The 24,836-nt window shown below is 40.2% G+C and overlaps 3 protein-coding genes across 3 annotated transcripts; 1 reads left to right on the top strand and 2 right to left on the bottom strand.

Annotated features, from left to right (window-relative positions):
* Positions 1-51: 51 nt before the first annotated feature.
* On the top strand, positions 52-11,832 carry LOC138590960 (ribosome quality control complex subunit NEMF). Its single transcript, XM_069661409.1, has 31 exons — positions 52-195; positions 310-378; positions 2,364-2,466; positions 2,785-2,910; positions 3,004-3,152; positions 3,262-3,329; positions 3,456-3,619; positions 3,707-3,777; positions 3,882-3,957; positions 4,031-4,171; positions 4,324-4,532; positions 5,294-5,467; positions 5,554-5,617; positions 5,741-5,829; positions 5,931-6,034; positions 6,115-6,177; positions 6,279-6,391; positions 7,460-7,517; positions 7,607-7,665; positions 7,743-7,863; positions 7,940-8,177; positions 8,264-8,306; positions 8,390-8,439; positions 8,581-8,722; positions 10,098-10,175; positions 10,262-10,480; positions 10,662-10,697; positions 10,833-10,939; positions 11,019-11,062; positions 11,162-11,241; positions 11,538-11,832. The coding sequence occupies exons 1-31, from the start codon at positions 137-139 to the stop codon at positions 11,613-11,615; spliced, it is 3,195 nt and encodes a 1,064-aa protein (XP_069517510.1). The 5' UTR covers positions 52-136; the 3' UTR covers positions 11,616-11,832.
* A 31-nt stretch (positions 11,833-11,863) lies between these two features.
* On the bottom strand, positions 11,864-17,459 carry klhdc2 (kelch domain containing 2). Its single transcript, XM_069661408.1, has 14 exons — positions 17,399-17,459; positions 16,440-16,758; positions 16,267-16,346; positions 16,056-16,173; positions 15,817-15,929; positions 15,216-15,300; positions 15,026-15,109; positions 14,747-14,827; positions 14,506-14,564; positions 14,226-14,335; positions 14,064-14,136; positions 13,368-13,455; positions 13,222-13,274; positions 11,864-13,138 (listed from the first exon to the last, which is right to left on the bottom strand). The coding sequence occupies exons 2-14, from the start codon at positions 16,722-16,724 to the stop codon at positions 13,015-13,017; spliced, it is 1,353 nt and encodes a 450-aa protein (XP_069517509.1). The 5' UTR covers positions 16,725-16,758; positions 17,399-17,459; the 3' UTR covers positions 11,864-13,014.
* A 1,035-nt stretch (positions 17,460-18,494) lies between these two features.
* On the bottom strand, positions 18,495-24,024 carry pole2 (polymerase (DNA directed), epsilon 2). The gene is made up of 19 exons (XM_069662130.1): positions 23,943-24,024; positions 23,337-23,437; positions 23,136-23,211; positions 22,883-22,960; positions 22,034-22,127; positions 21,859-21,933; positions 21,674-21,757; positions 21,536-21,592; positions 21,385-21,433; positions 20,943-21,015; positions 20,164-20,336; positions 19,973-20,062; positions 19,834-19,888; positions 19,671-19,730; positions 19,502-19,579; positions 19,277-19,385; positions 18,966-19,142; positions 18,745-18,812; positions 18,495-18,636 (listed from the first exon to the last, which is right to left on the bottom strand). The coding sequence occupies exons 1-19, from the start codon at positions 24,011-24,013 to the stop codon at positions 18,618-18,620; spliced, it is 1,587 nt and encodes a 528-aa protein (XP_069518231.1). The 5' UTR covers positions 24,014-24,024; the 3' UTR covers positions 18,495-18,617.
* Between the last annotated feature and the right edge of the window lie 812 nt (positions 24,025-24,836).

Raw genomic sequence — 24,836 nt, 5'->3', positions numbered from 1 at the left:
CAAACCATTTGTCACTTGTGCGCATGTTCAGTAATTCCCTGCATGTTTTCCTTGCTGATGTTGCACTTGAAATGTGACTATTTCGGCCCAGTGTTTACATTTCTGTTTTTTAATCGTTGTCAACAGTTCGGTCATCATGAAAACAAGATTCGGCACTGTGGACATCAGGGCAGTTATTGCCGAAATCGACGCCAAGTAGGTGATATGTATTATTTCCTCTAGCTTGGCTGCTAGGCTAACCATCGTTAATGTGAAGTTGTCTACAGATGTTGATCAACCATTCATTTATTGTGTCTCATTCTTTCACAGCTACATTGGCATGAGAGTCAACAACGTGTATGACATCGACAATAAGACGTATCTCATTCGTCTGCAAAAGTAAGGACAGTTTGAAAACTTGCCCCTACAGGTTCACTGTATTGGTGTTTTATTGGTGTTTATATGACAGGAAGCTCTTTAAGTTAAGGAGCAAAGCTCCATGAAAATAAAAATCCTGCTTTCAAAATTGTGATAAGAATTATTTAGTTACGTAATTAGTTAAGTAAGAATGCATTAGTGATGCATGATTTAAGTATTAAAACTGCTCCCTCAGTGTTTAATTATTAAGTATTATTTTGTTATAGTTAGAAATGCGTTCAGCTTGTGTAAGACATTTGTAAAGTTTAATACAAAGCAAGGCATCATACTGTTTAGCTCACCATTTGTTTTGTATATAAAATCTGTCTGTAAATTGTCTTTGATGCAGTATCTTGAAGGATGTACGTAATTGCAGGACAATCAGAGCAACAGCTTCAATGAAAAAGGCAACCCCTTTCACTTAGTCCATGCCACGAAAAACTATAAAACCATCAAAACCCTTTTTTTCCTTCTTTGATCTTTGGCAAGTTAAAACAAACACGTATATACATTTTGCACACCAGGCTTATAAGCTCTTGATGGCAGGTGTGATGAACCATCTAACCCGTAAAGTGAAAACCAAAAAACAATAAACAATCTAATTACAATATATTGGAAAGATACATAGAGAAAATCAGTATTACAAAATTGTATTACGAAGCCATACTGCAGCACTAATAAATATCATAAAAAATTGTATAGAAATGTATATCTACATCCCAAAGTGCAGATAATATATTAAGATAAAAAATGTTCAAGTGTTTGGTGGTGTTTAAAGTGTAACTGGACCCACAGGTCAGACCTTAACTCCACCCACTGCACTATTTAGAAAAATGCTCAAAGTGGGCAAGGGGCTGAGAGGGGGGTGGGTGTGTCCAGCAGCTCAGTGACGTCCCCTCCCCTGGCCAGAGAAAAGAGGAGAGCGACATAGAGTCACAGGGCACATATGCAACAGAGGGCTCTTTTGAGGTGGAGGACTTCTCCCCTCCAGAGTCCCCTGAAGAGCACTTTAGTGTGGTGGAGGACCGTGGTGGTCCCGAGCCCTATCAGTTCGAGCTGTTGGCTCCAGTCCCACTAATGCCTGAAGCTGGAGCTTTCCGAGCCGAGGCAATGCAAGTGCGCATGCACCGACCGCGCATGCACAGACAGGCATTAACGTTCCTTTTTTAAAAATACATTTCATTATGTAATTTTGTCCCAAACAGTCATGTCTGCGTCACCATCGGCTGGCATTGTCTAGGGCCGATTTAAAACCGTAGATGGCGTGTTGAGCCATTTTCAAGCCATGAAATGCAGATTTTTATAAATTTGCTAAGAATTGTCAACATTAACACCAGCATTGATGTGTTTTATCACAGTACAGCAATATAATTTAGATTACAGCTCAAAAAACATGTTTGTAAGCACAAGTGTGCAGTTACTCTTTAATAAACAGTGGTTGGCGCTTCTTAAACACTTCGTGGTGCTTAAACGTCAGGAAACTGTGACTTAATTGGACCTTTTAGTCTTCTCCGGTGATGACTTTCATTAAAGTCAGCTAAACCACTTATGAACCAAACGACGGTACCGCTACGTCACCACCTGCTCTGCTGACATCCACTGTGTTTGACCCTTGACCCTTTGGCTGACAGTGCTGTCCGTATCCCAGCAGAAGAGCAACTCCTTGATGCGGTGGGATTTATAACAGTATATGAGCAGGATGCACAGTTTGTTTTTTTACTGTGATTGTGTGAAAATTATGTTTTCACAACACAAATGAAAAAAAACATTTAAATGTGAGCCACATGTAAAACAACAGACTCATTCAGGATGATATAGTAGGTTAGGGTGGCGCTGAACTGAATACAAAAAAGAACAATTGCCTGCGGCTCATGAATCATGTTCTCACGCTATGGTAGAGGGCTCCCTGTCACAATCCAGCACTTTCAGCCAACTGTGTTTAATTAAGTGTCATTTTGTTGTCTTAGGCCTGACAGCAAAGCTGTTCTCCTGATTGAGTCTGGGACTCGTATTCACTCCACAGACTTTGAATGGCCCAAGAACATGATGCCCTCAGGCTTTGCAATGAAAGTAAGCTCTTATTTTTAATAAATATGACACTTATTAAGTAATTCTTTACATCATTTGAGCCGTATTTGTGCCTTGTATAATTTGTGATTCATGCCAGATTGAACAGCAACCAGACAGCTGCATATATGACATGTTTTTTCTATCCCTGATAGATTTGATAAAAATGATTCAAAATATAGATTTGATATTTATGTCACTGTCAGTCTTCTCATTATTGTGTCTTTGCTTTTTTCCTCACAAATCCCACATCACATCTGTATTTGATTATTTGCATATTTGTTTTGATGAAACTCACGTTTGAACCAAATTCCTCCATAGTGTCGTAAACACCTGAAGACACGGCGGTTGACCCAAGTTAAGCAGCTTGGGATTGACAGGATTGTTGACATCCAGTTTGGGTCAGATGAGGCTGCCTACCACTTGATTATTGAACTCTATGACAGGGTGAGAATACACTGTACCAACACCCTGTGCTGCTCAGGCCTCAGCACTGAACCAGATGTTGACATTAATGTATGTCTGTGTGTGTCTTTTCAGGGTAACGTCATTCTAGCAGACCATGAGTACACCATCCTCAATCTGCTGCGGTTTCGTACAGCGGAGGCAGAAGATGTTAAGATCGCTGTGAGAGAGCGGTACCCTGTAGAGAGCGCCCGACCCCCTGAACCTCTCATCAGTTTAGAGCGGTAACCACATCTTTATGTGTACTGGCTGAGTTTGAGGACTGAATTTAGTAAATATATATAATTCCTACATGAGTAAAAACGAATGACCTCTTATTGCTTTTTTATGTAGACTCACTGAAATCCTCAGCAAAGCGTCTAATGGAGATCAGGTGAAAAGAGTGCTGAACCCTCACCTTCGTAAGTAGCCAGGGACCCAGCTCTGAATTGCAGAAGTTTCACTTAAGTTTTAAATGTCATGAAATTCTTCTATGATTTTTATAAACAGACTGAGCTTGTTTGTGTCCTTTGCAAAAACCTCTCCAGCCTATGGAGCCACGCTGATAGAACACAGTTTAATCGAGGCCGGTCTGCCAGGCTCTGCCAAAGTCAACAACCAGGTTGATGCTGCCCAAGCTGCACCTAAAATCCTGGAAGCCCTGCAGATTGCAGAAACATACATGGAAAAAACGGAGAACTTCAGTGGCAAAGTAAGAGGTTTTTCATAAGCAGTCCTTATATTGAGGAGGAGTGTTGTAATCGATGTCATATTTTCACTCTGCTTTTTTAAATTCAAGGGCTACATCATTCAAAAGAGTGAGAAGAAACCAAGCTTAACTCCTGGAAAACCCAGTGAAGAACTGCTCACGTATGCTCTGATTGTTGAAATGATGGAGAATACAACACAAATATTTTAAGCTAGCTATTTATATTACAGTTAATTAATAAGTGGTTAATTATGTCCACTTACAGATACGATGAATTCCACCCTTTCCTTTTCGCCCAGCATGCAAAGAGCCCTTATCTGGAGTTTGAGACATTCGATAAGGTAAGTATGAGAAAGGCTACTTCTACTTCTGTCTCTGCATGTGATGTGAATCAAACACTCCCCTCTCACTCAGGCAGTGGACGAGTTCTTCTCTAAGATGGAGAGTCAGAAGATTGACATGAAGGCCCTGCAGCAGGAGAAACAGGCTATGAAGAAGTTGGAAAATGTTAAGAAGGACCATGAGCAGAGACTGGAGGCCTTGCACCAAGCACAGGTCAGCATTGCAGTCAGATTTTAGCCTTGTCTGCTTTAGCTGCTGCATATAATGGCTCCTGCTTTTCCATATTTTTAATTAGCTACTTTTAAAAATATCTTAAGATTGCTTAAAAACATCTTCAAGGGTAAATCTTATGTTTTGTGTTGCAGGAGGTGGACAGAGTAAAGGGTGAGCTGGTGGAGATGAACCTGCCCGTGGTAGAGAGGGCGCTGCAGGTGGTGCGCAGTGCACTGGCCAATCAGGTGGACTGGACTGAGATCGGCATACTCGTCAAAGAAGCCCAGGCTGCTGGAGACCCTGTGGCCTGCGCCATCAAGGAGCTGAAGCTCCAGACCAACCACATCACCATGCTTTTAAAGTAAGACCATGAAAGTAGCAATTGGCCCCTAGAAAAAGCCACTGTCAGTCAAAGCTGGTGTTCTCTGTAATCGATAGAAGCAATCATATTTGAAAATTGCGCCATAGCTGTGGAGAAAGTTGTACAAACAGCTTGTGGTTTCGCCCATTCTACATTCCTACAACACCCAGCGTGCATTGCGCCCCCTCCCTCTGAATGGAACGACCCAGCGAGATACGCTGGAGTGAAATACTACTGTTTACCAGTCAGGGACATCGATCGCTGCAGGCAATGGCTCAGAGCGGTACAGAATCCGAAATACAACGAGAATATACTGGTGGATTGTCTATAAAAACTTTGGGACTTCAGTTTAATTTCAAACCTGACGATTTTATAAATATATCATAAATGTGGAATGTCTGTGAGGGAAAACAGGAGAGCAGGCAGCGTTTCAAAGCACCTCTCAGAAAAAATGATTACATTTTACAGTATGTGGTTTCTCCAACTAAACACTGCAGACATCAGAGGCGGGCGTCCTATTTTGAGGAAGTGTAGTCTAGCATGCTCCCTGGCTGTGGTTTTCCGGGCCCATTGGAGAAGCGGATAGCGTCCTGCAAAGGCACAGAGAGAAATTGCATTTTTTTTCCTACCATAATGGCATTAGCTCCCCATAAGAGCATAATGGACTGAGGTTGAAAGTCGGCAAACTGGCCCTTTAATAATGATACAGAAACTTAAGTACAAAAGACCACTCTGGCTCATGTGTGTCTTTCGCCCTCTAGGAATCCATATATTTCTGAGGAAGACCAGGAAGAGGAAGAGAAAAAAGAAGTGGTGGAGGAGAAAGGGAAGAAGAACAAAAACAAAGACAAAGGACAGAACAAGAAGCTGCAAAGGAACAAGCCCATGTTGGTGGATGTGGACCTTGGACTGTCTGCTTATGCCAATGCCAAAAAGTAGGTTTACACATCATTCTTGGGACATTGAATTTGTGCACAACGTAGGGGAAGTCAGTTGAATACGATTTTTCATGCTTATTTAGGTACTATGACTTCAAACGAAGCGCGGAAAAGAAGGAACATAAAACAATTGAAGCTGCAGATAAGGTATGAGAGCTGTATTAGTTCTTCTACAATATAGCTTAAAACCACTTGTAAGTTATTTCAAACAAGAGCTCAGCTTTTGCCATATCGAGTGTTGAATGTTCTTCTGTTTTCATGCCATTCAAGGCGATGAAATCAGCGGAGAAAAAAACCCAGAAAACACTAAAAGAGGTCCAGACTGTGACCACCATTCAGAAGGCCAGGAAAGTCTACTGGTGAGACAAACATTATAACAAGTACCCAAACATGTTTAATATATGTATGAGACAAGCTGTGGAGACTTTTATCCTCTCAATCATTTCTCCTCTTGCTGCAGGTTTGAGAAGTTCTTATGGTTCATCAGCTCGGAGAATTATCTCGTCATCGCAGGAAGGGATCAGCAGCAGAACGAGATGATCGTTAAACGCTACCTCCGTGCAGGTAATGAATACAATTCCACACACTCACTTACCTTAAAAAGTATGTAAGAAATATAAAACTGGTTACCTTCTCTTTGATAGGTGACGTGTATGTTCACGCTGACCTCCATGGAGCGACCAGTTGTGTCATCAAGAACCCCTCAGGTGATGCTTCTCCTCCACTGTTTGACTTATTTCATCTGTTTGGATTCTGAATGTTACGTTCACACTCTACCCTCTTCTGCTTTCCTATCTTCCTGCTGCAGGTGACCCCATCCCTCCCCGCACCCTGACAGAAGCTGGCACCATGGCTGTGTGCTACAGCGCTGCCTGGGATGCCAAGATCATCACCAGCGCTTGGTGGGTTCATCATCATCAGGTGAGTCATCAGCATAAGACTATATTCCTAAGCTTATCTTGTTTATCTACACATTTGTATTCTCACATACTAAATACTGATTCAGCAAAGATTATTTTTAGGGCCTTTTATGTCTTTATTATTGAGACAGTGGGTAGTGTTGGAAACAGGGGAAGAGAGAATAGAGAATGACACGCAGCAAGGGGCCGAGGGTGGAAGTCGAGCCCAGGGCTGCTGCATGGAGGACTATGGCCTCTGTACATGGGCTGCTGATTTAACCGCTGAAAGCCAAAAAGCAAACTACACTTTGAAATATTTATATTAGTGAGTTGAATACCCTGTGGTTTTTAAAGTGATATAATCACATTCAGTGTTTCTGACCAAATGCATGGTATCATTGAGACCCATCCATCCATTATCTATACGACTTAAGGGTTCTTACGACTGTTCAGGGTTGTAGCGGGCTGGAGCCAATCCCAGCTGTCATTGGGGCGAGGGGCGGGGTACACCCTGAAGTGATCGCCAGTCAATCACAGAGCTGACACATAGACACAGACAACTTTTCACGCTCACATTCACACTTAGGGGCAATTTTAGAGTCACCAGTTAACCTTACGAGCATGTCTTTGGACTGTGGGAGGAAGCCGGAGTACCCGGAGGGAATTCACTCACGCAAACTCCACACAGAAAGGCCCACTGCATGCAAACTAGGATTCAAACCAGGAACCTAACACTAACGCTAACCACTGCACCACCATGCAACATCATTGAGACCCAACATACGCTTTATTGCACATCCTTCTACATCAAATATTTGCATAGCTAGTTGTTATATTAAAACATTTAAAATTGTGTGTAGTTAGCTTGCAGTCTTCTTCTTTCTTACATTTGCTGGTGCATTGTTACTTTCTTTGGCGTCAAACAACAAACAAAACAGGACCATCTCTAAAACTCAATACTAACTTTTAAAGGTAACTTTAACTTACAGATTCAGACAAGTAAAAATTAAAAAAAAAAGCATTGTTATAATAGAAATGTTGGCATTATTTATTGTTAAATATCAGTGCTGTTTCTATTATTTTTGTTCAGGTGTCTAAGACAGCTCCCACTGGAGAGTACCTGACCACTGGAAGTTTCATGATCAGAGGTATGACATGCTAAAATGTATGGTGTGTACATTTAAAGGCACAAAACAAAAGTGTAACTGATGTGGTGATGTCTAACGTTTGTCATCAGGGAAGAAAAACTTTCTGCCACCTTCCTACTTGATTATGGGCTTTGGATTCCTCTTCAAGGTAAAATACCACCGACAGCACATTTCTTACTCTTTGTCATCCTCAGAAAATAAAGTTTCATGCTCGCCTCTGTGCAGGTCGATGATGAGGGTGTGCTTCGGCACCGGGGGGAGAGGAAGGTGAAGACTTTAGAGGAAGACATGGAGGAGGTGACGTCCACAACCGCTGAGCTGTTAGAGGAGGGAGAAGAGCTGACAGGTAGCAGACACAGAATTATTGACGTGCTTGGAACCACCAAATGCAGAGGTAGTGACTGATTATGTTGCCTCTTCAGGTGATGAAAGCAGTAACGAAGATCAGGGTGAAGACGGAGCAGCAGGAGATGGAGAGACGGAAAAGAAGATAAAAAATGAGGCGGAGGGAGATGATGCTGCGAGTGGAGATGCTGCTGTTCCCGAGGAGGACGACATGGAGGAAGACAGCGAGGAGGAAGAGGAGATAAAGAATGAGGAAAGTGAAGAATTCAGCTTTCCAGATACGACCATCTCTCTCTCACATTTACAGCCCAGCAGGTAACCTGATGGTACTACCGCTACAAACAGATCATTGCAGATGTGAATGAATTTTACTCTATGAAACGGTCTCTGCTTATTTCCAGGAGCACTCAGAACCCTGGTTTCAAAAAGGAAGTGACCACCCAGGTAATTAGTTACATCTTTAACACTGAAACTTTAATCTAAGTTAAATCATAAGGTTTAACACTATTTAACTGATTTCTCTTCAGGTTGAGGTCGACTCACAGGGCAAGAAACACATGACTGCCAAGCAGAGAAGGTGAGAGAATGGAATGAAATACAACATTTATAATGTTCTTCTTATACAACAAAATAAACAAGCTTTCAGCAACCAGTGTGATACAAAGAACATCTATTTTATGTATCTAATTTGATCCTTGTTTTTGTCTTTTGCCACTAGAGAAGACAAGAAGAAGAAGCAGAAGAATGAAGGTTGTGACACTGAGGAGAAGACTGAGACTTCATCTGCTGGATCAGCAGTCGATCAGGGATCCAAAGGTGGAGGAGGCCCCTCCCAGCAGCCTCTGAAGAGAGGTCAAAAGGTAAGAGTTTAAAGATAAGATGTTCTGCTCTTCGAAACTTATCTAATACAAAGTCAGTTAATCAAATTGTATTAGTATAACGCCAAATCACAAACAGAGTTATCTCAGGACACTTTACAAAAAGAGCAGTTCGAGACCGTACTCTTTTTTTATATTATTTAGAGAGAGGTCCAACATGAATGCACCATGAGCAGAACTTAGCAAGTGATAGTGCTTTCAACAGTGCATGGTGCTGTAATTTACATGTCTTTGCAAATATACAATTTAAAGTGGAAGTAAGCAACATGAACAATCCAATGGAAAAACATTCTGCCTCTCTGTATTACTCCGCTACACCAAACATGCACACTCATTTTGCAACTGGTGTGTGCCGCGCAACCGCTGTGTGGTGAGTCTCCCTGCAGCACTGAGGCCACGAGAGAGAGAGGAGAGATGCTGTTTATTCCTTAAAGTACACTTTATTACTGGCAAAATGTTCAAATACTACTAAAGTTATCATGATAGTTGTGATTCTTGGTGTAGACCACCTTTTTACCGCTAGGTGTTGGAGCTTAGCTGTTACCATAAGAGCTACTGTTACCTGTAAAGGAGCAGGGAAACCTCTGCATCACTTCGCTCTTCAGCCCCTTACACTCCCACTCGTCTGATCCTTTTATTTAGGGCTCTCTTTGTAGTTTTATTCTCCTCTAAGGTCTTCCTTCTTTTTGCTTCTTTAGCTGTGTATGCCGTTGTCGGCAAACGAGGTACGGGAAATTTACCGCAAGACACGTGGAAGCCGGAAGACGCTAGTTTGTACAGAGTCGCTGTGATTGGCTAGTTACGCGGCAAGCTAACCCTGATTGGTTGTTTGATTCAGACCCGACACATTTTTTAACAAACTAAATACAAAGGGGCGGGCGCTCACAGTCACAGATCAGCCATCAACATCTTTTCAATTTTATAGTGTTAGGGAAATGCAATGAGCAAAACTGACCAAATTCTTATGAAATGATGTTGCCTGCTGTAGCTTTAAAGGAGATGCAGTACAAATAATATGACAAGAAACATCTCCCACAATGACTAAGTGCACACACACGCATATATTACCGACACACACATTTTTTTCATGTTGCCCTATGTTGTCTAGCCTGTCTATATCCGCTTTTTGCTGTTAGCTATTCCATCAATACAAAAAATGGTAGAATTCAAGGCTAAAAAAGAGAAGGAATAGTGCAAACAACATCAGTATAATTATCAAACCATCAGTAGTAACGTAACTTAAAGAAGGCTGTAACTTTGCAGATAAAGTTCATATTTTTTCTAAACAATCAGAATGTTTATTTGACGCATCAGTCTGTGCTGATTTCTGTGTATTTCTTTGCTGTTGTCACCACAGAACAAGTTAAAGAAGATCAAAGAGAAGTACAAAGACCAGGATGAGGAGGACAGGGAGCTGATGATGCAGCTGCTCGGGGTGAGTCCTTACTATGTCCTGTAAGGAGACAAGTAGTGACTCAACCTGGCACAAAAATAACAGTATAACCGTCTTACTTTCTTCAGTCAGCTGGCTCCACCAAGGAGGAAAAGGACAAGGGGAAGAAAGGAAAGAAGGGAAAGGGGAAAGACGAACCCTTCAGGAAACCAGCCCCTCAGAAACAACCCCAGAAACCTCGTAATGTGGAGACTGCAGTGAAGAAGGCAGAGCAGACAGGAGGAGGGGAGGAGAATGAGGAGAAACAACCAGCAGAGGGGGGAGAACCTGCTGAACAGGAGGAAAAGGTGCATGATGGAAAACCTTTGAAATGTCCTTTTATCTCATGTCAGACCTGTTTTTGTGTTTAATTTGATACTGAACTATACTAGTTGTGTTAATTAAAACACTGAATCTAATTTACTCTTGAAACCTTTATATGTGCTTTATTTGGTATGTTTACTCATCATCAATGCTGTCCTGTCTTAGGAAGATGAGCAGGACCAGGACAACCCTGGAGCAGAGGTAAGTTTCATTATAAACATGTCATTTGTATAAATAGTTATTATTCCTTTTTATGTTATGAATAATTCAAAGCATATTTTGGCGAGTTCACTTCTGCATTAGTCTGACTTTAGTGTTCCTGTGTGCCGTCTACAGGAAGCAGAGAACCTGCTCACCTCTCTGACAGGCCAGCCTCATGCTGAAGATGTGCTGATGTTTGCCGTGCCCGTCTGCGCTCCATACACCGCCCTCACAAACTACAAGTACGTGCACACGAACGTTTTGTGGGTAAAAGACAAAGTGAAGCGTGCGCAGGCTAAATGAGTCGTTTGTATTCCACAGACACAAAGTGAAGCTGACACCGGGTTCTCAGAAGAAAGGCAAAGGTAAGAACAGTGATGCACTCTAATATAATTACAGATTTTCTCAACGTTTGTACAGTGAAGAAGTTTGCTTTTCAAATATGTTTTTTTTTCTCTTTGTAGCTGCTCGCACTGCAGTTCTCAGCTTTATGAAAACCAAAGACACCTCAACCAGAGAAAAAGACCTGTTCCGCAGTGTCAAGGTAAGAGAGTTAACACTTCTGTTGCCTAATTTTTTTAAGTGTTTTCAATAATTTGTAGTGCTTAGGATTTATTGGGAAATCTCATTAGTGTTGACTTACATCTAGAACACTGATTGCACTCTTGAAATCAACAATTTAGAAAGAAAAAAAGAAGTATTGAAATGTTAAAAAATATCTATAGAGATTTTACTGGTGGGAGGACAAGATTCACTGTTTTTTAATGTAGATGATCTGTGAACAAGTAATTAGTTTCAGTCCTAATGTTGTGGTCCCTTTAATATCACCCTTTGTTGCAGGACACTGATCTATCCAGAAACATGCCGGGCAAAGTTAAAGTGTCCGCTCCAAACCTGCTGGCTGCCAAGAAGAAATGAGGGACTGATGAACACGGAGCAGACAACAAGTGTAGTTTACAGCATTTCATCAACACAGACCTGCAGCTCAATGGGACTCTGACTTCATCTACATTCTAACACTTCGTCCCAGCACAGCTCTCCTGTGTGATTCTGAATAATTTTATTCTCAAGACTGATTGTATTTGTTGACCAACAATTTGTTTGAAATGAAAACTTGTAAATTAACAAAGCTGAAGTGAACACAACTTGTAGTACATGTTTATTTTTTGAGTACAAAGTAACAGTACACATCATATTCTACGATAAAAAACACCAAGGGAACATTGTGCAAACCAGGCAAATACAAACAAAGCCCTACTGACATTAGGCATTTCAGTGCAACGTGGCTCCACATCCAAAACACTCGCATTGTAAGGTATTGATTAATTTAATTAACAAATGCTACAGGAGCCACTCACGACAAGTTAAAAGGCTTTAAAAGCCTCCCCAGGAACAAAGAAGTCACATTTCCTCACAAATATATAAATTACTATATATAAATAAAAGTAAAAATCAACATTTTGTGGCTTCAGAGTAGATAGTCTTACGTCACAAAGCACTAGTTTTAGGTCTGTGAGTACTTAAACCCTCTTAGATCTAGCATCAAGTCATCAAGATGGTGCCGAATAGTTTAAGGAATCAATAAAGCAACAAACTAAAAAAACGAAAACAAATATGCACCAACAAAGCGAACCTGTTCAGCCTAGCACCTTTGCATTTAGTGTTAAGACATTCGACATTTAAAGTTGGCAAAATGTTTGAGGAAAACCAGTGAAAACCACGAATTTAGCAAGTGACTGGCGTATTAACTCTCGTTGACTGCAGACCACCAGGATGTACCATAATCCTGTGGAGAAGTGAGGCCGGGAAAACACACAAAGCTGAAGTCCTGCCCCCTTACCACACTATCATTTTTCCCCACTAGCTTCCATAAGGAAATGCATCCTCTCTTTCAGTAGTCTTCTTGAAAAGCAGAAATATAAAAGGGGGTTTCTGCTTATATTTTAGCTTGAAAGGTGGAACAAAAACAAACCTGAAAGTCATTTGGGACTTCTGCTCTCCCTTTTATGCTTTGCACCACCTGTATGCTACTCCACTTAAAAGGTTTAACAGGCTTTGAAGAGCTCTGGCTATAATATAACAAATAGAAAAAAAGGAACAAACAGCTTTGAAGATGCCTGTGAACCTCAGTGTGCCAGTCAGGACCCATTTCCAACAGTTTCACTGCTGTTGACTATTGCTTTGAGATTTTTTTTAAATGTATGCAAGTGTCCACACACATGAAGCTAATGCTCTAAATGGACTACCTGCTTTGAAAGTGGCGTTTCTTGTCCATACATACACATTGTTTTTGTAATCCTCTGCACTAGAGTAATGCCTAGGAGCCCAGTGTGTTGACACGTGACATCCTCAGTTTGAGGCTGTGCAGGAGGTGTTTAGGTAAGCAGTCCCAGTAACCAGACAAACGATCCCTGTGCTGCAGAACGGCCTCCATGCAGAACCTGGAGGGTGGGGACAGGAAAATATGAACACAAAATAAAACAATAAATGAATAATGTTGACTATTGCTTATGCACACACTTACCTCACTAGTGATTTTGGCTGTACGTTGAACACCAGTAACTCATTGCTGTGAGCCTGTCAAGTTAAAAACAGGGAGGTAAAGGAGGTCAGAAGAAAAGCTTTTAATGTATAGAAGTAGTGTTACACTAATTGGGGCTTGAAACTTACAGCTCTTTGATGAGACAGCAGGTTGTTGGCACATCCTCCAAACACAAACACCTCCCCGTCTGGACCGGAGCACGCTGTGTGCCACAGCCTGAAATGCACAGCACAGTGTCACTTTGCTTAAACTTAATCTACAAGCACACAAACGTTAAAGGTATAATAAGTAGGATTTTCCTTGAAAAATAAAATATAGACTTTTACAAATATAATATTAAATCATCACTTATGGACCTCACTTATGTGTGTTGGTGAGTGTGTGTGCAGACCCTTGTGAGACCCTTCCCTCTGCATCTATTCTGTTGTTTTGCTTTGCACAGGATGTTTTCAGGAGGGGAGCTGTTGTGGTTCCCTGAGCCAATCACAGCATATAGGTGAGTGTGGGAGTGGTTCAAATGAGCAACTGGGCCCCATTCAGACCGGCGAACATGGTGAAAGAGCGATGCAGAGTTGGCCTTCTTTCTGTTGGACAAGCAGGTGCCTCAAACTGGGTAGAAAAAGCTAACCGGCACAAAGGTAAACGTGATGCTGTTGGTGTTGGCACGGTGGGGTGGGTGTGTTCTCGTGCGAGAGAGTGAGAGTGAGCTTCTGGTGACGAAGAGCCCAGGAGAAGGGGCCCAATTTGAATGTGTTGTTGACAAAATGCAAGGAAAAATCCTACTTATTATACCTTTAATGTTTACAAATATGCAAACAAATCACCTTGGTCTCTCTGTGTGACTGTGTTTGAATTGCTTCCATTCATTTTTGCTCACGTAGTACAGCCACGCGTCACCTAAAAAACAGAAATCGTCTACTTAAGAGAAGTGATCATTTTATGGTGGCTAAGATTTCATGCCGCTACAGAACAAGCATCAGACTCACTCAGCGTCTCTCTTTCTGTGGTGAAACCCCCGAATAAGAAGATGTGGTCTGGGGACACAGGAGTGAAGGAATGCCAAGAGCGGCCCACTGGACCCGTCTGGGGAACGCTCCTACAAACAGGCAAGGAGGGTCATAGGGGAATATTAAAGCAAGAAAGGGTGGGCATGTTCCAACAGAAAAAAAGAAGATGGATTACTTTTGATTTATATTAGAGATTTTTTTTACTATCACCTTGTAAATCATTTTGTAGTGAGACTTCTATAAATGAAAAAACACTTACATTTCATGCCACTCCCATGTGTCCAGGTCAATGTAGTACAGGTCATTTAGCCTGTAGTTCTGTAGACCGGTGGACACAGACATGGGAGTTGGAATCAGACAACAAAAACATGAATTCTTATCTTGGATTATTTCCAAATCTGTGAAAACACTTTTAAATAAACAGCAATATCGACCACTTGTCAGAAATTCACTACAAAAAGGATAAACACCTCCACCTCTTGAGGCTTTATTTTCCTTACCTTGTATCGTCCCCCAAACACATAGCCTCTGTTACCAACTGTGGCACAGGCATGAGCTGCTCTGGGCGATGGGGTGTTCCCCTGCATCAGGCCACACCACAAGAAAGGAAATGGACAATGTCAGATTTTTTTCAGTGTTGTTTGGGACAATGGAGGAGAAAAGGGAGAGGCTGTTTGTTTGGTCAAAGCAGATCAGGCTTTTGTTGGGTATAAGCAGGATGCTGGGTCTAAACATTTTTGTGCGTGTATGTGATCAATATGAAAGGTGAAGGTGGTTACCGTGGTGACTGGCTGGCTCCATGTGGATGTTTCAAGATCAAGGATATGGATATGGTTGTTCCAGCCTCGCCCAGGACTGTCCCACTGCGGCAGCAAAAGAACAAAGACAAATATATTTATTTTTAACTAAAACAAAATAATACATAATTAAAGATGCTGATCACAGATGGTAGAATTTTGGTTTACAGACCACAAGGGAGGACGATTCATCATATTCAAAAGTCCCTCGATGACATCCTTGTGCAGCGTAGCCATAACCTCCAAAGAATATAAGTCTGTGGAAACAATATCAATGTGTGATTACTCTTATTCTTCTATTGTTGTATATTAATCAGCCCAATTATGGTTTACAAGATGACATTGGTGACTTTCTTTACTGCCACCTCAACATTCGTTCTGAAGTGTGCCAGAACAGAACATTCAAGAAACAAGCTTCAGTTCATTTAAGACACAATAATTTCAGGCCAAGTTTCATTATGTTGTCATTATTTCAAAAAAATCACTATGAGACATTGTCCCTCCAAATTGGCACGACCAACCCCCTGGCTCATGGACTAATTAGCCACATAATCATATTGAAAAACAGCTTTTTGAATTGGGATCTTGCAGCTCCCTATTGGGGATCTGGGAGGGTAAATTAATAAAGACTGACATCATTACCATTCTACCACTTTCCCAAGCACATCAAGTGAAAATCAATTGTATTATACATTGCAATTTCTATATTTAGTTAGCACACCAATGTTAACTTAAAATCAAAATCCAGGAATTAAAACACAGTCTTCATTTACCTGTTCTTCTGAACCCAGCACCCTAGCTTGTCCTTGCAGGATGGAGGCAGTCCTTTAAGATCCCTCATTTCCTCCCAAACGAGACTGGGGGCTCTCAGGGGCAGCCGGTAGATCTGCAAAGCACAGTGCAGTATACAAGAATTCAGCAGGATTCACCACCTCAAGGTCTTATGTTTAAACATGATGCATTCATTTTAAACACAGTGTGTGTTAAGCTGGATTTAGCACAAAAACTGTACCCTGTTTGTGTTTCCCCTGGCATGATGACCTCCAAATAGGTAGAGGATTCCATCAACACACACCCCACAGCTGCCTGACATGGATGTGTGCAGGTTTCCTCCAGTTACATGCTTTGTCCTGTGAACATTTGAACTCTTATATATCTACATTGTTTGAAAGCAAATCAAAATAGTGCTGGTATCAAAATACAACTGAAATATAAGTTATTACCATACTCCTGACTCCATGTTGTACGTCCATATCTCATTTCTTGGCAGATATAAGTCAAAGAATCCGTGGTTTTGAGCATTCTTGTACAGAGAGAGGATAAATGTAATTTAAAGGAGTTCCATAGAGATCATAAAATGGAAACTTTTACAGCCTACACCTAAAAAACTCCTTACCTTGTATCCACCCCACACATACATGATGTTTCTGTCAATTACTGCTATATGACCACTGCGCTCAGCAGGGGAGTCCAACTCAAACGACTCGGATGCTTCAGTGTCCAAAGGCTGTTCATCTTCCACCTCCTCCTCCTCTACATCATCGTCCTCGTCCTCATCCATGTCATCGTTTACCATCCATGCAAACAGTCCGTCATCTTCATCTCCGTCTGAGTCATTGTCATCCTGTCCAGCTGGGACATCTCCCATGCCTTCCTCCATCTCTTCCCCTCTCTCTGCCATGACAGTGTCTCTTGTCTCCTTTCAGGGCACTGAGCTAGAAAGAGAAATTATCTAGCTAGGTTAAAGCTGATAGGATTATTCTGTTAACTGATTTGTTTCCCCCAATCATCTAAAAATAGGGAGGAAAAACAACCCACGACCAAAACACCGGATGTAAGAAATTGATTTCAGGAAGTAACAAAAGAATAGGACACAAAACAAAACATTTTAAGATACAGAAAAGTTACTACATAACGTTAGTTAGATGCATACATTCCCTACAACTTTTCGTCAACGTCACTTTACTAGCGAGAGTAGTGAACGTTAAATTCAGACCCGATAGCGTTAGCTTGCAGCACAATTACTGCTGACCTACTTTGATAGCTTAACTACTAAGGTTACTAACTCAACGTTAGCTGCTAGCTTAGCTTTGTTCTTACATAGAATATTTGTTACAGGCGGGAATAAACTGGTGTATTGGTTTAAATACTCTACATTAATAGGCAGGCATGTCACCAAGCTATCGAGGGCATAACAGCTGTTCGTCGGTTGGTGTTCCTATGGCAGTTAGCGAACGTTGCAAACCGTTTGTCTAACAATTTTTACAATATGTATATATATATATCAGCCATATTTGTGTCGAAGCTAACCTACAGTCCTTGCTAAAATTGATTTGTCTCTGTCGTTGAACTTACCTTTTAAGAGGTTTGTTGTTTTCTGCAAATTTCAAAAGTAGTACGCCATTTATGGAAGGTCATCACAAGCATTCTGGGGGCACGGCCGGAAGTTGTTGACTTCTTAAATCCGCCATCTTGATAAGGTAAGAATGAAAGAAAGAACCATGATTTTTCACTTTTATGTTCTTCTAGGTGGTTTTGAAGACCTCGCAGGTTGTCAACTCTCATATAAGACAAACATACACTATTCCATCCATCCACTAGTCATCCATTTAGTGCCCCCAAAAAATATTCTCAGGCGACACCAGTTACGTTCAAAGAAAATATTCATACTTTTTAAACAGCTTTCATCCAATATGGAGTAATTATCCGATATTTGAAAATATGTAGGGATGCACGATATTGGAAATTTATGCCGATATTTTAACCCTTTTTGCCGATTTTGATACCGATATATTAGGCATGTTTTTTTCCACCTAATTGAAGAGACCACCAAGTCTCCCCTGTAGTGGAATTGATATCATGCCTACTCTTATTGTAGTGGCCCACTGGCAGATTCTTGAGATGGGTGATTAAATTTGTAGTGTTGAATTAATGAGATTTGGCACCTCCTTGCATGACCGATGCTGAGCAACCATTGCAAATAGCGACCTTGCTGTCCGTTCTGGAAACTTTAACTGCCATACTGCAGATATCTTGCACCCCTGTTCACGCTTGATGGAAGACACACTCGTGCAGTTAATGTTGTAGCATTACTTCAAGCTTTTTTGGGGAATTAAGCATTTAGGCATGATTAAAGTGTTGTTTTATCTTATTTATTTATTTTATATATCAGCAGAAAGATGACATATCTGCCGATGCCGATATGTCATTATCAAGCCATAATCTGCAGATACCGATAACATGCCGATGATATTGTGCATCCCTACAAATATAAATTATAAAAATCCTAGTTCTGCACTCTTTCATTGCAATTTGGTAAAAAAAAAAAAAGATATTGAAAACCATAGAACTGAAACTAGAAGCCTGGAACTTGAGCCAACTATTACACGTCCATTCACAAAGATACAGGAATGCTCAATACGCAGAATAAAACCTTTATTAGCCTGGCCAGAACATAGATATAGATACATACAAATTAAAACATTACAGTGGTTTGATTACTAATTCATTTTAAGCATACACTATCATACAAAGGAAATGTACAAAATGACTCATTCTTAATCCATGATTTTCTTTAGAGTCCTTGAAGTTTGCTGTAAATACATGAGAACACAAATGATCAGTATTAATATAAGTGATACTGTAGTTATCTGTGGTGGATGACATGGAGAGAAAAGTGAAACCTCAAGAACATATCTTACCTGTCCTCAACAGTTCTGTTGGATGGGTAGTACACTTTAAATGTGAAGCCGCTTTTGGGGAAAGAGCCCTGCAGAAATAAATTATATACAAATTAATATATACCCCATGAGTACATATTGAGTCAAGTCTATGCTATATCTTCCAAGAACAGCTGGTTAAACGCAGTTTATTATTTTTGATAATTTTTAACACCTTTGCTTTGATTTAGTTTGTTTCTTACCGGGTTGACACAGAGGCAATCTGTGTTTGTGATGCTGAAGGGGTCGTATTTGTCTGCAAAGACGATGACATCAGGGACGGGGTAGACACGCAGGGCGTAGTCGTATGCCCAGAATACAGGACTGACAAACAGAGGCAGTGGAGTCAAGTGACCCTGGGACAGGATGGTCTTTACAAACTGGGGAAAGGTGGAGGAAAGGACAGGCATTTCAATTTGTAGTTTATCAGAATTGTATTAGAAACTAAAAGTACTTTTTAATGACAGGAGTTTCCCATAAGTATGACATTCTGTCCACAGAAGCTCAAACTCACATGGTTTGGAATGTCAAGATTGTTATTGGGTAACCTGACGCAGTTCCTGCACATCTTGTTGACCAGGTCTTCCCTGATAATGACGATCTCCTGGCTGCAGTACTGGATCCTGGCAAGAGAAACATTGCACTTTAGGCTTACAAATAATCCTTGGTTACAATGATGAACACCTTGATCACTCTACATCACAAGCATTTTTATACAAAAAAAAGCCTAATGTTTTACCTGCATGGGTTAGTAGTGAACACAGAAAATGGCACCCTCTGTCTGAACTCCTCTGTGATGTGGTCTGCCAAGGGAGGTCTGGGGGGAAACATAAGCATTCACGTCTTTCTAAACAGCTTAATATAACACACATAATGCTGTTTAATAGAAGATGTCTCTGAAGGCTTACCGTGGCAGGATGGTGCCTGGACCAGGGTCTTCAGGGCCAGGAACAAACACAAAGCGACTGCTGCAGGTGTGGGGTGGACATGTTAGAATAAAATACTTGAAACTTGAATTGTTACATAGAAAAAAGCAGAAAAGACTAGTGTCACAACTGTGTTTGATCTTACCTGCTGTGAATGCTGGGGTATGCACATATGGCATCAGCAAGAGCCTTCAAAGACTCTAAAAAGAGATTCATTAATTAGCTTCTGAAATGTGGTCTATTTACATGTTAAAATCAGTACGTTAAAAGTGATGAGGGCTCACCTTTGAGTGATTTGATTTGAGTTTTTCCATAGGGTGCGGAAGAGAAGTTACCACAAAAAATGAAACATGTCGGAGGCATTGAAGCATAGCCTGCAAAAAAAATAAAAACAAGGTGAGCTGAATCTTATATTTGTCTCATAAACTGAATATTCTCGCCTTGTGAATTCCAAGACTATAACGCTTTACTGGACCTGAGAACATTAAGTTGATCTTTTCCATCACTTCAACGTTGTCCAGCCACACATCAGAAACAATAACAAACATGGCATCCTCATTCTCCTCCTCCAGCTGCTTCAGCTTGGCTGAGGCCTTCACCGAGGTGGTGGACGGACCGCCAAAGAAGTTCAGATCGCCGTAGTATGCCCTGGCGAAAAAGCAAGGATCAAAATGTTAGGGTGCAGGAAAAGTATCAATGGAGTTCATATTATAGTGCACGATACTGAGGATTATTGAAATTATAGCTGTGCCCGTGGAACCACTTACTCTTTCATATGAAACTGTCCTTCATGCTGTGTCCTATAAAAGGTAACTTAATGCTAAACTAAATACAATATATTCTTAAATGAATACATATTATATTGTAATTGGAGAAACGTTGATCATGTTTGCAAGTCTGTGTCTCTGTAGTTCATAATGGCAAAGATCCATCCATCCATTATCTATACCGCTTATCCTGTTCAGGCTCGCAGGGGGGCTGGAGCCTATCCCAGTCGTCATTGGCCAAGAGTTGGGGTACACCCTGGACTGATGGCCAGTCAATCACAGGGCTATAATGGCAAAGATATCTGACTTAATAACTTTACTAAGGAATATATGGCAATGACCTTTTCTGTTTCTTTAACATGTCAAAAGCTACAGAAGTACCCCAACAATTAATGTCAGGTTGCTTACAGTGTATTGCAACACTGACACCTCACTGTCTGTCAATCAACGACAGTTTATCCCAACACTTTTCCTTCAGTCCACTAACCTTGTGCCTGATGACGGCTCTGTTGGTGGAAACCCAAAGCCATTGACATGGAAAACCGAGTCCTCGTACCAACCTGTGAAAAAAGGACAAAACTTACATTCTCGTGGGGGATTGTAATAAAAACATTTTTGTTTTATTCTTAAAGCTCCTGTGAGGAGTTTTTCACTGGTTATGAAACAGGCTGAAATGTATTCTGATTACTCTATATGACCTACGAAAGCAAACCAGACCATCAGCGACAAGTTTGATTATTTCTATATAGTTATTTTTAATTCCTGAAACTGCTGGCGAAGCAGTTAACTGCATGCTGCCTTTGTTTACATTTCCCAGGGCAAATATTTAAAGTAAGTGATACGTATGACTGTTAAAGAAAGTAGTAAAAATCACCACTTAAGCATGTACAGGGCTAAATCATCAGAGATAAGAGGTATGGTTTTCTTACCCTCTGCTAGTACAAAGCAGGATTCTGTGTACAGGCCATTATGAAACTGGTGAAAACTCAGTAAAGGAATGCCAATATTTATAAGCAACAAGATATTGTACAATATTAAGTCGTTTTGTTGAGCAGCTCCAACAAAGCTATGAAAGGATATTGCTTTGGACATGTCCAGCTGTACTGTTCCAGTCAGGTCCTCCAGGTAATATTTACCCTTAAGAAAATGAATAAATGATTCAGAAACGATTTTGAAATATACATTTTTGTGAAAAAACTGTTTATCACTACAACTAACCTCTTTCAGTTGTGTCACCATCCCCAGTACAATCACCTCTCCCAGTTTAGCTGTGCTACCCAGCAGGGCTTCAATTGTCTTGAGCTAAAAGAGATAGACAATAACAACCTTATAGTTGATCTCCAACTATAAAAGCAGCTGTGTAGTAATGAAGGTGGTCCTTAATGACGTTTAAGATTTGTTACCTGAAATTTGTTTTGACCCTCTTCAACAGCAGTTCCTATTGCAGGTGGAGTGAAGAGCTCATGGCGATGCGTGCGCTAAATAAGATATGTCTGTATGAATACAACATGCAAGCCTCCCAGACTAGATACTGCAAATGAGTGGGTTAGTTTTACTATAATGAACAGAGTTACTGACCTGTTGTAAGATGGTGTAGCGCTCTCTGAAGAGTTCAGCTTTGTCTTTTGCCAAACCACACAGGCTGGGTGCTGAATGGCTCGTCATACTAATACTGAAGAAAGCGCAAAAACTAATTTTAAAACTTTGCAAGCAGTACATGTAAGTATTTATTTAGGTACAACACCAGCCTCAAAAGGTAAGATTTCTGTGACACCAAAGCAATCCTTTTTGAAAATATTTCGGGTTCATTTTGACACAAAGGAGAAAAAAAGTGTATGAGGGAAATTCCTGTGATCAAACATGACTTTTGATCTATGACCATGTGTCAATATGATCTTGTCTTTGCTGAGAATTGATTCCTAACTATTGAGGAGATGTGTTCAGAATTGCAATTCCTTGTTTATGTTGTAAGTTAATGGTAAGTAAGACAGTTAATTGTAAAGAAGTTTAGCCTGGATGGGGGATTGAAACCGCTTCCTTTGTGTGAGTGCTACATTGTATATTGTAACAAAGAGATGAGATTAAGGACGATAAGCATGTGACATACACAGGATGTGAGCAGAATGATGTATGATAAGAAAAGTTAAATCACCGGCTAATCACTAGTGCTGAAATTACATCTTGAGAGTGATAATGTGCATCCTGTTGTTTGGTCAAAATCCTAATGTCCACTGCCTCAAAATGCTATAAGAAGGGGATTAAACTGTTAGTCTTTAGTCATTAAGGGACGGCCCTTGTTTGCCAGCAATAAATTTGACTTAGCAAATGGAATATTGTGCTGAGTGGCATTTGAATACCCATTCTCACCGATCCTAGAGAGGAATGATTTTCAGTTGCCATGACAACTGTCACTATACTGATACTTACGGAACAAATTTCTTCCGTTCAACACTGTAAATGTATCTGGGCACATCAAAGGCTCCAATGATGTTGAAAACATTATCTCTGGAAGATATTTAAACAACTGTTATTAGTAAAATATTCAATATAACTGTAAAGCTAACACTGGTGCATTGGCAGAAAAGTAATGATTTAAAAGAAATCAGTGTTTAATTTTAGGTATTCAGAGTACAATTAAAACACAACATATTGGAATAATAATAACAAAAAAAACACTAACATGGTTTCATCACAAGACTGCGTGCAATCCTGCACAGCACTTTCCACCACAGTCAGCTCTATCATGCTAGAGGACACTGCAGGGAAACACAAACTAGGGTCAGAACCTGCAAACACACTTAAGAGAAATACAAATGCTTTACACAGCTGATTGTACACTACCCAGACAGTGATCTACAGAGACTGGTTGTGCTGTACTTACATGGTTGCTTTTCCACTGCATCCAGGACCCTTTCAATAATGTCATCAAGTTCAGAAGCATTGACAGACTCAAGCACCTCCACCAAGTATTTACTGGCTTCACTGGATCACAAAACGACAGACATGCATAGGTTGTTAATGTGTCTTCTCGTACAGATGCAAAAAAAAGCTTTTTTAACTATAATAACAATAACAATACTGCTGCTTTTTAACTATAACAATACAGATACAATTGTTGCTGGACCACTTAAGGTGTTGGGTTGTCAGCGGAAGTATACAAAAGATATGTACTGTAACTTTAAGTGTAAATATCAACTGGAGTTGAGGTGTCCGTTGTTTATGTGATGAAAGCAAAAGAGTTCAGCAACTAAGTTATACATCACGAACCACATATTACATAGACAAACACGTAATTACATCTTATTTCCTGTTTCAAATTGTATAAAATGAATCACAAAGTATCGACCAACTCCAGTTTATACAGTCAATGGGTGACAGATAATGCAGTTACTGTGTTAACGTTAGCACTTAGCTGCGAGAAAGTTAGTACCGTCACAACATAAGTAAAAACGTTTTCACAACGTTTAACCATTATTAAAATACATACGGCCGTAGTATCAGCCCCCGCATCTTGAAGCCAGCGGATACTTTTGTCTTTATTTTGCGAGCTACATCCATGACTGATACTGTCCAACTCAAGACTTGGCGCTAAATACCCACTTCCGCTTGTATTGCATCACTTCCGCTGAAGATTCACGCGCTACGATACATCCGACAAAAACAAAGAAAACGTCACAGACGCAAACCCTTTTTTTAATCTAGGAAATGTTAATGTCTTAAATTACTTAAATTTGTTTATTATTATAATTCTGTAGTAGTACTATGTTTCAGAGCTGTATACTTTTAGATGTTACTGTATTTTAAATCAGTGAGGTGAAATATATATATATATATATTAAATATATATTTATTTTGCACTTGCTTACCATCTTCTGCCATAAGTGAGTTGACTGTAAAGAATATATGTGTGAATGAATAAATAGCAAATGAGAAAGTTTTTGCCTGTTTCAGAGAAGAAGAAAAAAAGTCGTAATACGATAATGTTGCCGTGGCAAAAACAAACATTTACCACTGAGAAACGTCATACAACATCAAAAATATCACGAACCTTTATTATTTACAGCATTTGTATTACAAAACGTTATAAACACATCATTTATTTTAACAATGACAAATTTGATTGCAGGCTATCTTTATTCAACTACAGTAGTGTTTATTTCAGTTATCCACTATATATTTAACACAGTTTTTGTTAATGACTTTTGTCATGACATCTTGTAATTCATACTATTTTTCTATCAATCAAGACTACATGAAATAAAAAAATGTCCTGCAATAAACTCTATTATTGTGAGTAAAAAATTGAATATGGAATTTATAATATTACTCAGTAATAATAGCGCATATAATAAGTATGTATTTATAGAAAAGCAATTTGTCT

The sequence above is a fragment of the Semicossyphus pulcher genome, unplaced genomic scaffold, assembly GCF_022749685.1.
Source record: "Semicossyphus pulcher isolate SPU_LCO1_2020_fin unplaced genomic scaffold, fSemPul1.0.p SCAF_14, whole genome shotgun sequence".
NCBI lineage: Eukaryota > Metazoa > Chordata > Actinopteri > Labriformes > Labridae > Semicossyphus > Semicossyphus pulcher.
This window is presented reverse-complemented; position numbering and strand designations above follow the sequence as displayed.

Bases quoted from the DNA above. Each gene is read 5' to 3' on its own strand.
- LOC138590960 (XM_069661409.1), top strand. From the start codon at position 137: ATGAAAACAAGATTCGGCACTGTGGACATCAGGGCAGTTATTGCCGAA. The intron at 7,864-7,939 runs GTAGCAGACACA...TTGCCTCTTCAG, and splicing joins GGAGGGAGAAGAGCTGACAG to GTGATGAAAGCAGTAACGAA. The intron at 10,176-10,261 runs GTGAGTCCTTAC...TACTTTCTTCAG, and splicing joins TGATGATGCAGCTGCTCGGG to TCAGCTGGCTCCACCAAGGA.
- klhdc2 (XM_069661408.1), bottom strand. From the start codon at position 16,724: ATGGCAGAGAGAGGGGAAGAGATGGAGGAAGGCATGGGAGATGTCCCA. The intron at 14,828-15,025 runs GTAACCACCTTC...GGCCTGATGCAG, and splicing joins GGAGCCAGCCAGTCACCACG to GGGAACACCCCATCGCCCAG. The intron at 14,336-14,505 runs GTAAGTGTTTTT...GCCTGTTTGTAG, and splicing joins ACATGGGAGTGGCATGAAAT to GAGCGTTCCCCAGACGGGTC.
- pole2 (XM_069662130.1), bottom strand. From the start codon at position 24,013: ATGGATGTAGCTCGCAAAATAAAGACAAAAGTATCCGCTGGCTTCAAG. The intron at 22,961-23,135 runs GTTAGTGTTTTT...AATATCTTCCAG, and splicing joins CAGTCTTGTGATGAAACCAT to AGATAATGTTTTCAACATCA. The intron at 19,386-19,501 runs GTAAAACATTAG...TTCTCTTGCCAG, and splicing joins TTCACTACTAACCCATGCAG to GATCCAGTACTGCAGCCAGG.